This window comes from Micromys minutus (assembly GCF_963924665.1).
Source record: "Micromys minutus genome assembly, chromosome: 3".
In the NCBI taxonomy this organism is placed as follows: Eukaryota; Metazoa; Chordata; class Mammalia; order Rodentia; family Muridae; genus Micromys; species Micromys minutus.
Window position 1 is genome coordinate 29,782,644 of NC_137972.1, and position 14,392 is coordinate 29,797,035.

A 14,392-nucleotide genomic window follows, 5' to 3' on the forward strand; every position below is an offset into this window, starting at 1 on the left:
TTAGAACCTTCTCCACAAAATCGGATCCAAGGAAGTTATAACAAGAGAGAGTCTGGCAATACTATCCACGCAGAGAAGATCCTATTACTATTACTTTGATATGTGAACACTTAAAATAATTCATAAGGGCTTGTCATTATGCTCATTGCATTAGTCCGTGTTCTATTCCTGTAAATAGGCAAATATTAAAAAGAACAGCATTTAATTATGACTTGCTCATAGTTTCAGAGGTTTAGTTCACTATTGTCATAGTGTGGAACATGGCAGCGTCCAGGCAGATGTGGTTGTAGAAAACAAACTGAGAGTTCTACATCCAGATCCGGAAGCAGTAGAGAGGGACACTGGGTCTAGCACAGGGTTCTGACGCATCAAAGCCCACCTTCAGTGTCTCAGTTTCTCCAACAAGGTCACACCTACACCAATAAGGCCACACATCATAATAGTGCCACTCCCTGGTGGTTTAGCATTCAAAATAATTGCCCTATAAATCTGTGGGACTATGAAGGACATTATTATTCAAGCCAACACACAAATAAATAAGTGCATCTCTCAACTCCCTGAAGTATATACGTTTTTCAAAAGGAGGCAACTGATACACAGAACCACACTGTGCTAACCACATTCTGGTCATATAGAGAATACAAACTACATACAGGGTGTTCAACAATGAACAGGTTACCTATATCAAACCCCTCATTTAAGGTTCATGGATCATCATGGAACATGGCTTGGAAAGATTTTTCAAACAAGAAAAGTGTTTTTTTGGACACAACAGGACTATCATTCATACACACTCACAGTGGCTGTAACTTGCACAAGTTCACATCAGACACAATCCAAGCAAGCAGAGAGGAGGTGAGAATGAAGTGCCCTCCATAGCTGTCCCTCACAACCTTCTCACCAGCAAGAAGGAACGCGGCACACGAGTAGGATTCTTCTGCGGTTAAAGCTTTAATGCTTCTCGAGAGGCAGAGCATAAGCTTGCAACAAATGAAGACGAAGACCCCGAACTATCTAGCATGTCCCCTTATATAGTAATCAGTCCTCGCCTAGGATGTGGAGCCCCCTGATTGGTTGAAACTCATCAGGCCCTATGACGCCACGGGATAGGCAGAGCTCAAGGAGTGGAAAGTTACCCAGCATGAGCGCACATGACTTGTTTACTGCTAACTCCAGCCGGATGTCAGCGCCATCTTGTAATGGAGAATGTGCAGGCAGCGCCCCACACATAGCTGAGGAGAGATTGACAATCTGTAGCTGCAAGAGGAGGAAGAATTAATTTTGCTACAGGATGTGATAGTTCGTGATAGGTTAGGATTGCTCCAAAGCAGGCTCCACTTCTAAAGGCATTTGGACAGCACAAATAAAATTCAGTGAACTAGAGAAAGAGGCTATCTTATATGCAAACAATGCAGCCCAGACCGAATGCATCAAACACAAAACAAGCCCTTTTCACCACTTTTCCTTTGTGTCTAAAAACTGACTGGGCTCAGATGATTGTTTAGGTGGTTCCCACTGGAAGATTTGAGCTCTCTCTCTCTCTCTCTTAGACCAGGCTGACCTTGAAGTCACAGAGATCCACCTGCTCTGCCTCAGGAGTGCTGGGATTAAAGGTGTGCATCACTATTCCTGAGCTATACTCTGAAATTCTCCTAAAACTCATCAACAATGGCTGGAGCTTGGACTGGAAGGATAAAAACTTCCTCATTCCCTTATCTGGTTAACGGTCAAGACAGAACCAGATGACTGGGGTAGCATCTTCAGACTCTCTCAGCTTCCATGTTGCCTCCCTGAATTATGTCTCAGATGGTTTCTTCCAACTGCCTGAATGTCCTCTGTGTTAATGGTTGATTCTGAAGGAAATTTGCTGGAAGAGAAAACCAGCCAATGAATGTCTTGCTTATTTTTAGATTTTCTTGACTTTTTAGCATGTTACAGCACTTTTAACACATTCCCCAAATTCCCTGTTCTCTGTTCTTTCCTCTTATTCTTCCCTCATGGCCTTTTCTCACTCTCCATTCTGTCTCTAACTTACCAAGTTTCTAATGTTTCTTTGCATTACTGTAAAGAGTTTTGACATTAAATTTGCAGCCCAATAAATGTGATATTATGATAAAGTGTCCACATGCTTATGAAAGCAATGTGCATCCTACAAATGCAAATTAAAAGAAGGTGCTAATTAGTAAAGCCCAGTTGGTTCACTGATGGACTTACACAATTCTGAGTGTTTACAATAATTTTTCCGTGTTAATAACTGAGGCAATGATGTTAGAACTTTCAACCACAGTAGTGTGTTCTTTATTCTTGCTCTAGTGATTCCGCTTGACTCTATGCTTGAATTCTACCATATTGTACACACACTCATACGGATCACTATGTCTTTCTGATTGTGTCATTTTTTTACCAGGCCATGTAGAATATTATTATTTCTGAAGGGTTTCTTTTCTTTCTTGTTTTTTTGCAATTCTACAGTTATGAACTTAATACTGTCTCTATATTCTTAAAATATATGCCATAATAATCTCATGTAGGCCAAAAGAAACTTGGGGAGTAAAGTGATTATTTGACTTCCAGCTGACAGTTCATTGAGTGAAGCCAGGGAAGGATCCCAGGAAGGAGCTTGAGTGGAAACAGCAGAAGGCTGAGGTTTGCTGGCTTATTCCTCTGGTCAGCATCATCTGCCTTCCTAGACAATCTGAGCTCACCAGTCCAAGAAAGAGGATAGCATGGCCCATGTGTGCTAGGTTTTAGGCCAGAACTATCAAGAAAATGCCCCACAGTCATACCCACAGTCTACCTGATAAAGGGCACTCTTCAACTGAAGGTCAATGTCACAGCAAAAGTAACCAGGACAAGAGTGTTTTCTTGACATGGTCTCTATTCTGCTTGGTTCTTGACACAAGATTGATTAACACATTCATTTTGTCATAGTGCTAACATAGAGGCCTGACCTCATCCATAAATTCACTCAAGAAACATAATTATTATAGTTAGATTTCATTCACGTTGAGGAAATTTCTCCCGAATTATTTGCATTTCACCAGCATGGTAACCAACACACAACTCTAGTCTGCTTAACAATCCCAGGACCTTTTTCTGGTCCTTCAGTTTTAGGGTCCAGACTGAATTCATCCTGGTAACTGAATGAAAGCAATGGGAATTTTATTCTAATGCTTTACCACTTAGTGAAAACTGGAGGTGTAATGATGTCTGTTTATACACAAAGATGCTTCATGGGGAACAACTGTTTTATATGATGTAAAATATTTATTAATATCATGACAGTTACTGATTATGGGTTATTCATATTTTGGTATGATGATCACATAAATTTGTTGTCGAATACTTTAAATTATTGGTACTCATTAATTTAATTCTCCATTCCCAGCTCTGCCCTCAGTGTCTCTTAGTTTCTCCATCACTACAGGAGGATACATGAAATCAGACCAAATTACACATCAAATCAATACATGGATATTTGGAGACACTTTGTTGAAACTATAACATGCACATTATATATATATAGTGCTTTGGTCTTACATGCCACCAGAGCAGATATAGACAGATTTTTTTTTCATCACAAGATTATTAATGCCTTCAGATGGAATTACTGGATAAGTCAGCCATTGCTGTAACAACAAACAAGCAGAATTAGATGGGATAGCATGCCTGATGACTTCTACAGAGATTTAAATGAAAATGGGGTTACAGTAAGTCAAAGGGAAGGTGCCTTGCTCCTCTGATATCTGTGTAATTGAAGCCTGGACAGGGCAACCCTCAGAGCCTGGTGGACCTGCTTGTTGCGCAGGGTGTAGATGACAGGGTTCAGAAGGGGTGTCAATACCGTGTTCACAAGAGCAGCCTCTCTGTTGGTGTCCAGCCTGCTTGTCTGCTTTGGCTTTATGTATATAAATACACAGCTGCCAAACATTAGAGAGAGGACAATGAGATGAGAAGAACAGGTGGAAAAAGCTCTCTGTCTCTCCCTGGCCGAAGGCAGACGCACTATTGTGACTACTATATTGCTGTATGCAAAGATGGCTACCAGAAGAGAGGTGAAAAGCACAATCAAAGCAAGGTTGAAAAACAGAATCTCAGTAGACCTGGTTTCCGAACATGAGAGGTTTGCCAGTGGTCCAAAATCACAGAGAAAGTGAGGGATAACATTGGGGCCACAGTAGAATGACTGGGAAAGCATCACAACTGGACCAGCCATGGAGACAAGTCCCAAAGCTAAACAGACAGTAACCAGAAAGGAGCACATCCTTGGGCTCATGATGGTTGCATAATGGAGGGGTTTGCAGATGGCCAGATACCGGTCCAGGGATAATACAGCCAGAAGGAAAAAGATGGTTGCCCCCAAAACTAAGAAGAAAAAGGCCTGTGTGAAGCAGGCCACAAAGGAAATCTTTTGCCTCCCTGTCAGAAATATGATGAGTAACCGGGGGATGACTGTAGTTATAAAACAACACTCCACAAAGGAGAAGGTGCTGAGGAAAAAGTACATGGGTGTGTGCAGTCTGTGGTCCTGGAAGGTCATGGTTATTATGAGCATGTTGCCCATGAGGGAAGCCAAGTAAGCCAGCAAGTGCACTAGGAAGAAGAGGATCCTCAGGTGCTTGGCCACAGGAAACCCCTCAAGGATAAACTCCTGGACAGTAGTGCCATTTCTTGCTTCCCCTGCCACCAGCCAGTCCATTTCTTCAGTCTGTCACTGAGGGGATGAACAGAACCATGAGTAAGGTGGAGAACTGTGTTCCTAACTAAAACTGTAAGCAACATGGGAAGGCAATCGGCCTTGGTAAACAGGGTATCTGATGTGTCACTTTGCCGATTGGTTAAGGAAAAAGGACTGATTATTCCTATTCTGGCTATATATTACCTGTATCCTAAAATGCTAGCTATGGAAGCACTGCACATTCACACACCTTCATTAGGAATGAAGTCACTCAACATTGTTGGCCATTTTTCCATGTGGCTTGCTGCCTACTAAAATCAATGTTATACCCTTTTAATTTATGTTGTCATGGTACATAGTTCCAGTAAAAGCATGCTCCTGTCACCAGGACACAGACAAATATTGCAAAGGAAAACTTACGACTTAAAAATCAACCAGAATCTGGGAGTGTTGCTCAGGGGTTCCACACCTATCTAACAAGTGTGATGTTATGGATTTAACTCCCACTGTCACAAAATGGAAGGAAACAGAACAAGCCAGACAAACCAAGATTTCATCCACTGTAACGAGTTGGCTCAGCAGTTATGGGCATTAGTTATTCACACAGAGGACCTGGGGTCAGGTCCCTTTATGTACATGACATTCCATCATATGTAACTGGAGTTCTAGGGATCTAACTGTCTCTTCTGACCTCTGAGAGCTTCAGTCATGTCAGTTGTATACATACACAGAGGCAAGCAAAATACTCATTACCCACAAAATAACAAATTCTGTAAAGAATTTAGGTCAGAAGTCATACATCCCACAAAATGTATTTTTTCATCATACATTAGCATTCAATTTTCTGTTTGGCCATACTATTATTAGAAAAAAAAAATTTCAGGAGTTTGCACTTCCATAGGAAGAATAACAATATACACCAACCAACCCACCCTGAGCTCCCAAGGATTAAAACAACAACCAATGACTACTCATGAAGAGACCCATGGTTCTAGCCACTATGTAGCTAGGATGACATTGTCTGGTATCAATGGGAGGAGAAGCTCTTGGTCCAGTGATGGCTTGTTTCCCCAGTGTTTGGGAATCTCAGGGCAAAGTGGTAGGACTGGGAGCATCTTCACAGAAGCAGGATTGGGGAGTAGGGGAGAAAAGAGGATAACATTTGAAGTGTAAATATATAAAATATCCAAAAAGAAAATCCACCTATATCCCTAACCTCATAACTACAAAGGGTGAAAGAGAGCATATACCAATTACAGACTATGTTGCTTTCAGAACCAAATGATTTTGTATTCTGTTCAGAATATAAAACTAACACTTAAGTAAAAAGTGAATATTAGACATATCACTTCTCACTTCCCCCCAAAAAAGAAAACAAATGAGGAAGAAAAAAATTCCTATAGTTCTGGAAGCTTGTCTGCAGTTCTAGGAAATGGATTAGATTAGAAGACCCACAAAATTAACTGCAGATAAATAGTCAAATGCTCATGTCTGCCTGATTTCTTCTACAGCCCCAGACAGACAAGGAGAATTCTGATTCCCAGATCCATAATAAGAGCCAGGAATGGGGAAGTACAGTTGTAACATTAGCAATGGACTGGGCAGACAGGCAGGTATCGGGAGCCCATTGCAGAGGCTAGCCAGTCTAGTTTTAACAATGATCTCACATTCAGAAAGAGAATATAGCTCAAAAAATCATGATGAGTGGGGGCATCCAAAATCAACCTCTGGCTCTGCATGCACATCTATAGTTAAATACTCTACCTGTAAATGGATAACGTCCTTGCGTGTGAGGCTGTGTCATTCTGGTCCAGTAGCATCCATCTTTGGTCTCACACCTCGCTTTCTGAATCCAAAAGCTCTCTCTTATGAGACCTGTAGTGCAAGAAGATTAAAGAAAAACATCACTGCAGTGTACAGCCAACAAGTATCAAGATTCTCAGTTCACACTGAGGACACAACCTTAACACAGGAAGCTCCCTCCTATCAGAACTCTGTCCCCTGTTTTTTCCACTCTAAGACAGAAAAAGTCAACACATTGGTTCTGACCAGTGAAGTATAAGGAAAGCAAGACCTCTGTTCTAAATGCTCATATTTTTTCCAGAGGTAAATTCAACATCTGCTAGAAATTCTCCTTAAATCAACTAAAAGCCTAAGAACTGCATTAAACCAAACATATCTCAGTGGAATTCTTGAGTAGTAACTATGGAAAAACAGGTACAGGCATTTCCTCGTTGTTCTCTGAGAATTGGCAAGTGATTTCATGTGGAATTCCAAAAGAGCATTTTTTTTTTAAGTCTCTAGGTCTCCACACCTCATCTTACTATCTTTCCTATGCCAGCATCAACCAAAATCCCCACTGCTAGGAACATAATACAGTCAGGATGCGGCTGGAGGCTCTTTACTCAATACAACATTCATAGATATTTTCTACTTCGATATATTTCTTTAAATTGGTTTCCAAGGTATTGGATTTGCCTTTCTCACCACCAGGACCACAGCCTGCATGTTCCCAGACTGAGATGCATATTTATACCACCAGGAGCAGAAACGATAGGGGCATGAATTTGTTCCAACATATGTTTTGTACTGGACTGTCCCTTGATACTAATCATGGTCTACAAGGTCCTCTGGGCAGCACCAAGGGACATTCAGTGTCATTAGTATGTGTAACAAAGCCCTCACAGACCTGTCACACTCTAGGATCCCTCATGACAGGTAATTTAACAGTGAATGTTGGAAAGTCTGTGGGACATTTTCTTGATTGATGTTTGATATCAGAGGGCCCAGCTCACTGTGGGATCTGACACCTCAAATCTAGTAGTCCTAGGAACTATAAAAATGCAGGCTGAGCAGCCCAATAAACAACACTTCTCCATGGCTTTTGCTTCAGTTCCTGCCTCCAGGTTCCTGCCCTGACTTTCCTTGGAGACAAACTGTTAACTGGAGGTGTTAGACAGGGCTTAGCTGCTGTCTTAGGTGGTTTCCACTCAAGATTTTTAACCCACCTCTCTCTCTCCTTTCCTCACACCCTTCTCCCTTAGATAAGGATAACCTCAACCTGCCTCTGCCTCATGAGTGCTGGGGTTAAAAGTGTACACCACTACTCCTGACCTCTACTCTGGGATTCTCCTATGACTGATCAACAATGGCTACAAATACTAAAACCAAAACAAAAACCAAACCTTCCCTTTTCTAATGTCTGGTGCCCGGGAAAGCCTGAATCAGAGCATTGAGGAGCATTCTTAGCATTTTTCAACTTCCATGCCACCTCTGTGAATTATGTCTCAGATGGTATCTTCCAACTATTTGAATGTCCTATGTGTTAATGGTTGACTCTGAAGATAATTTTTTGGAGGAAGAAACCAAGTGATAAATATCTTGCTTTTTTTTTCTAGACGTTTCCAGCATGTCTCAACATTCCCACCACATTCCCCACACTCCCTGGTCTCTGTCCTTTTCTCTTCTTCTGTCATGGCCTTTTCTCACTCCTCTTTCTGTCTCTAGCTTACCAAGTTCCTAATGCTTCTTTACACACATAACTGCCTATTTCAATCTACTTCTTGTACATTTCCTTTGTGTTTGAGAGAAGGGAGACCTCAATGTTTGCAAGTAAAAGAGACCTGAGGTGGCATGAAGGAACATTGTTCCTTTCCTTTAACACTTAGGGTGCCATATACATTGTTTTTTTTTCAAAATGTAACATTGTTGTTGAATGATTTAAATAAAAATTACATCTACTAAACTTACATATGTTTCTTAAATAGTATAACCACAAAAGAGAAATTCTACCACCCAGAAATCTACTTTTAAAATGAAAGGTGGAATATGTCCAAATAAATAACAAGCATGTATGACAATATCATAAAAGCCAGTAATTAGTACAATTTACCCTCTCCTTGTAACAAATGAAATAGGCAAAGAATGGATTTTAAATGACGTTTATTTGTGTAAAGAAACATTAGAAACTGGATAAGTTAGAGACAGAAGTTCAAGTGAGAAAAAAAAATGGAAAAGGAGTAAGAGAAAGGACAGAAACCACTAACACAAAACCATGCAGTGATGGGAGAGGTGGGTTTTGATAGCATTTTCACATTATATATGTCCTCCAACATCATATTTGAATCAAGTTATATTAATTAATGTAAAGTTAATATAGTCAATTAGTATGAAGTTAAATAGTACAATTACCTCTAGTGGTCATTTCCAGATGACTTTGAAATGTTTTTTAGGTTTTCATACCTTTCAAATTTTATTTTTAAGTTGGCACACAAAGTAATGGTTTCCATGGCATCATTTTCACTCATATGAATCACCATACTTTGTTCTTGTTTTTTTTTTTTATTGGATTTTTTTCTTACATTTTAAATGGTTTTAAATGGTTTACTTACATTTAAGCGTTTCCCCTCTATGAGAGTGTTCACCCACCTACCCATTCCCTCCCATCTCCTGGCCCTGGCATTCCCCTACACTGAGGTTTTGAGTCTTCACAGGGAAAGGTGTATTTTAATGAGCACCTTTTCTAGAGCTTTGCTGTTTGTATAGACAAGGCAACGTAAGAATTTTTGTAGCTGACTTACTCTGAAGTAAATAAAGTGTATTCTTTGATGGTTCTTCAGTGAACTGGAACAGCAAAGTGTTTTCACAGCTTTTACACTTACAGAGTTTCCCCCTTTTATGACATCTCATACATTCTGGAGATTTGTAAAGTAAATGAAAACTTTCTCATGCTGTACATTTAAAAAATTACTTTTCCTAAATTTTAATGAATGATGTAGCAGTTACTTCTCTCTTTGGTGTGAGGAATGTTTGACAAAAAAAAAAAAAAACCTTACACAATGAGGGTTTTATTTTGGCTCCCAATATAGTACAAGGCCCTTCAGGGCATGGAAGGCAGGTAGGCAGGACACAAAGCAGCTGGTCACATGAGGAAGATGGCTGCTTATTGTCTCTTCACTTCCTCTGGACCCTTTGGATAGGTCCAGAGGCAGAAGGTTGGGAATTCTGATCTGCTAAAGTCACAAGACCTTCACACCCTCATAATAGACACAGCAAGACCCAGAGACTAGGCTGCTGCTGCTGCTGCTGCTGTTATTTGTCTGACCTCTAGGCCTCTCACCTTGGTGCTTGAATTAAACATGAAGTGTGGGTAAGAAAACATCGGAACCTGGGGTTGTTTACACACTGCTTATAGAGAGTTTATGCTGTATATGAAAGTCCCATAGGCTGTGTCCTCCATCCAGACTAGCCATATGTGGTTAGCTGGTACTAGCAAACCAATCTGGTTTCTACTTCATGAAGTGATTAAACTGAATTGAGAACCTCAAGAGAATAAGAACCCGTGGTTGGGAAATGATGGTGAATCAGTGGCAGAAAACAGAGAAACGGGTGGTATTGGAAATTCTGTCCTTTCTTCTCTGTGGCTGCTTTTGTAGGTTGCAAGGACTAACACTAAATGGAAAGAATTGTTCTCTCCTGCTGTGGGAAGTTGTCACTGGTTTCTATAAAATGATCCACAAAAGAATAAAGTCTTAGCTGTTAGGGCTGTTGGGGGGCGGGAGACACATATGTCCTTGCAACACAAAGAAAAAAGATAAAGTCATTTCAGCAAACAGAAAAAGGTTTAAGCAACAAGATAAAGTGGAGGCCAAAATAGGGTTCAACTGCAAAGAGGAGAACGCATGATCTGAACACAAATGTACCTGGTTTAGTTTGCAGAACAGGCTAGACATGTCCAGACTGAAGGAGGAGGAGCCTGGGCTATGGGAAGAACTGAGACTAAGAGGAGGCCAAGAATCTGTCTCTCTAGGGACCCCTCCCCTTTGGCATCTCTTGGAAAGAGATGGTGGCATTCAGTACCCTGCAAATTACTGAGATGCCCAAGATTTAGCTGTGGCTTCAGAAAACTCTAGGATAAGGCCTCTCATCTACCTACCCCATTGCCACTCTCCACCAGATCATTTCAAGGATGTCAGTATGGTCCCATACAACTTAACCCCATCAGCCCAGCCAGACATCAATATTCAATTCTAACCAGGGAGTGTAATATGCAGTTTTCCACAACTACACTGGTTCTCAGTGGATGTTCACTAAAAATGCTGCTTTATTGCACAAAACACTTGATATTTTTCTCAGTTGTTTCACTCAAGCCCAGATTGATCTTTGTCTTTATTGTGCTTAGAAGGAAACTAGAGTCAAATAGATTCTGTGCTTCTTGTCACATTGTCACCTCCTTTCTGACCTTGGATGACAATATTTCTTGGCACTTGAGAAACAATACTACTTTCATACCTGTATTTGTCATATTAAAAACATGTTTAATTGGGGTACTTGCTTTGTGTGTGTGTGTGTGTGAACGCATGTGAAATTATATATCTGCTTTGTCAAATTTCTACATAATCTCAATATTTATCTAAACATTCCTTTAAAATCTATTGTAAATATGGAGATCAGAAAAATTATGAGAGACTAAGGTGGAAAATAATAAATACTCTTCATGGCATGCTGAAAATCTATTAGGATCATACTGAGACATCAGAAGCTGTTGATAACATCATGTTTATTGAAAATTCCGGAGATCACTGAAAGCATCAACATGCTATCAGGGTGTCATCAACCCATCATGGAGATGAGACTTAGCCCATAAGACTCTACACATACAGGCCATAGTCAACTACAAGTCATCTAATTCTTACACTTCCGGTCCCATATCAACTTGTTTCTGATGAAAGATAATAAATGTGTGTGAAGGCTCACAGCAGCTCAGCCCTCCTAAATCAAATACCAACTTCTATTTTTAGCTTCCATCTGATCTAGCAAAGAATATGTGGCTTAATACATTCCCAAAGATACAGATAAATAGTCACACCTTTTCCTGTCACCATGACCAAATGAATGGACTTTGCCACAAGGGTTCTTATCACAAGGAATAGACTCAAGATCTCTGTGTTAAGTACAGATTTGTTCAGATTTATTCAGAAACAACAGAAGGATAGTGTTGTCTTCTTACTGTGCTTTTTGTTCCATCTAACTCATCACTGTCCCCATTCCAGGACAAATAAAGTGGCTCAAACCCTCATAATTCAAAACCTAACTCAAAAAGTGAGAAACCTTGGGTATTTATCCAGGTACATAAATTTTTTTATTACATATCATGTAATAAAGATGGAGATTTTACAGGTAAGGCCAAGAGGTGAACCTAAAATTTTGAATCTAACATTAGTGGGAGAAAAAAGATAAAGCAGAAACAATAGCTCTCATTAACATAAAAATTGCCTTGGAGGCTTCCAAAGGAAAGAATTAGAGAAAAATAACAATGAGCTTCTTGGAGACCAGAGGTAAGTGAAGTAATTCTCCAGTCAAACAATCCTCAAAATGCTGTGGGGCCCACACATACCACCTAAGTCCGCCAAAGTTTCATACACTTTTATTATAAGTATAATTTTCACATGAATTCTGTACATATGAAGGAAAGAAAGACATTTTCACACAGCTGTAAGATGAAAGTTCACGGGGCACATCTGTCCTCGTGGAGAATTTTTGTTTCTCTGATAATAAAGAACTCTATCATGCTGTGGTCCATTCCAAAGACCCCATTTCCCAGGCCCAGAGTTGGGTGAGATCACATGCAACCACACACTTCACTTCGATTAGTCAGTGACAGGTCACCAGAACTCTGGGCTCGCCTACAAAACCATTGCACTGGGCAGAAAAGGCTAGCTCACTTACCTTCGGCACACAAACAAGCCTTTCATATGCCCATGGGGATGGGCAATCCACAATGAAACTACAAGCCTAAGAGAAGAGCTTTGGGAATCACTTTTTAATTTCTGAGAGAAGGGAAAATTTTCCTGAGGGCTGCTTTGACCTCCTTGTTTCTCAAAGTATAGATCAGAGGGTTGAGCGTAGGGCTCAGCATAGTATACAACACACCAGCCAGTTTGCTCTTCTCTGCATTATAGCTGGAGACAGGACTTATGTAGGCATAGAAGACAGCAGTGTAATACATGCACACCACAATGAGGTGGGAAGAGCAGGTAGAAAAGGCTTTCTTCTTCCCTTCTGAAGTCCGCATCTTCAGGATGCTGGATATGATGAAGCCGTAGGACACAATGGTCATCAGGAAATTCAATATGCCATAAAAGGCATCAGCCAAGACAATCATGACACTGTTCACATAGGTGGAGCTACAGGAGAGAAGCAGCAGAGGAGGCACCTCACAGAAGAAATGGGTAATGACATTGGGACCACAGAAATTCAAGCGCGTCATCAGTCCTGTGTGAATGGCTGTGTTGAAGGCACAGAGCGCCCACACTCCAGCAGCCAACACGCTGCAAAAGGCTTTGCTCATCATAGTGCTGTAATGCAGAGGATGGCAGATGGCTGCATAGCGGTCATAGGCCATGACAGTGAGGAGAAGCAACTCCGAGGAAGCAGACCATGTAAGGAAATAGAGCTGGGTCATGCAGCCACCATAGGAGATGGGGTTCCTCTTTGACACCAGACCCTTCAGGGCCTTGGGCATAATGGAGGAGGTACAAATGATGTCCATGGAAGCCAAATTGAACAAGAAAAAATACATGGGGGTGTGGAGCCCAGGGTTGCAGGTGATGGCCAAGATGATCAGGACATTACCTGAGAGAGCCACACAGTAGAGAGAGAGGAAACAGATAAATAAGAGCAGCTGGTACTGCGGATGCTCAGAGAAGCCCTGAAGGACGAACTCTGTGACCAGTGTCTGGTTTCTCATCATCTTTGACTAAGAAGGATATTAGAGACTAGTAGGTGATTAAGGACCCATGTTTTCAAAAGATTTAAAGGCTAAAAAAAAAGAAGGGAAAAGTGTCTTAAGAAAGGTCATTGCCTTGTTTCCTCCCCTAACAACACTGCAGAACATGTGATAACTTACAGCTTCACTGGGACACACTAAGACAAACATTCCACCACAAGTTACCAATTCCGATCCTTAATTCTCAGCCAGCCTCAGAGAAATGCAAACTGAATCAAAGATCCACTCTGTCTTCCTCGACTTGATCAACCTAGGAAGTTGACTGACTTAATATTCACATGGCCCCAACAAACAAGGAAGATGGAGCTTAAGGAATAACCTCCAAAGTTGTTCCCAGGCCTCCACATACATTTGGACATGGACACATATGTATCTGCACACACAAGTGCACCAGAACACATGAACACACACAGACACACACACACAATATGTTTTCCCTTTGAATAATACTTTCCTTTCCTGGAAATTTTTCTTGGGTAAATAAAATTTAAAACTTTTTTTCAGAGCAAAACAATTTAGGACTGGAAATTACAGAGCCACCTACACTCTAAGATGAATTTATCATTGTATATCCGTGTGGTGCTAGACACTTTCAAAACGATGCCCTGACAGCCTCTTATTGATTCTTTTTAAGTCGGCGAAGATGTAAAAATAATATGCACAATCATTAAGATTTAAAGCACAAAATTAGTAAGGGGTCATTGGTGTACATATCTGGAAGCAAAATGAGTTACGCTTAACAGATCAAGATGGTTTTTATTTCATTGCTTTTGTTTTTGTGTTTTCTGATTTTCCTCTAGAGTAGCTTTTCTGAAAGACAGGTATAACAGAATTCTAATAATTCAGTGACTCCTCACTGCTGACAGCACAAATACTGCCCTACAGTACCTCAGTAGACTCTTCTGACCTGTCTTAACTCTCAAAGC

General features: G+C 40.7%; 2 protein-coding genes across 2 annotated transcripts; both read right to left on the reverse strand.

The window, feature by feature from the left end:
• Positions 1 to 3,715: 3,715 nt before the first annotated feature.
• Positions 3,716 to 4,699, reverse strand: LOC308418498 (olfactory receptor 6C74-like; the record flags this gene model as incomplete). Its single annotated transcript, XM_080913878.1, has 1 exon — positions 3,716 to 4,699. The coding sequence occupies one exon, from the start codon at positions 4,697 to 4,699 to the stop codon at positions 3,716 to 3,718; it is 984 nt and encodes a 327-aa protein (XP_080770004.1).
• A 7,801-nt stretch (positions 4,700 to 12,500) lies between these two features.
• Positions 12,501 to 13,435, reverse strand: OR13A1 (olfactory receptor family 13 subfamily A member 1; the record flags this gene model as incomplete). Its single annotated transcript, XM_080914562.1, has 1 exon — positions 12,501 to 13,435. The coding sequence occupies exon 1, from the start codon at positions 13,428 to 13,430 to the stop codon at positions 12,501 to 12,503; it is 930 nt and encodes a 309-aa protein (XP_080770688.1). The 5' UTR covers positions 13,431 to 13,435.
• Positions 13,436 to 14,392: the final 957 nt, after the last annotated feature.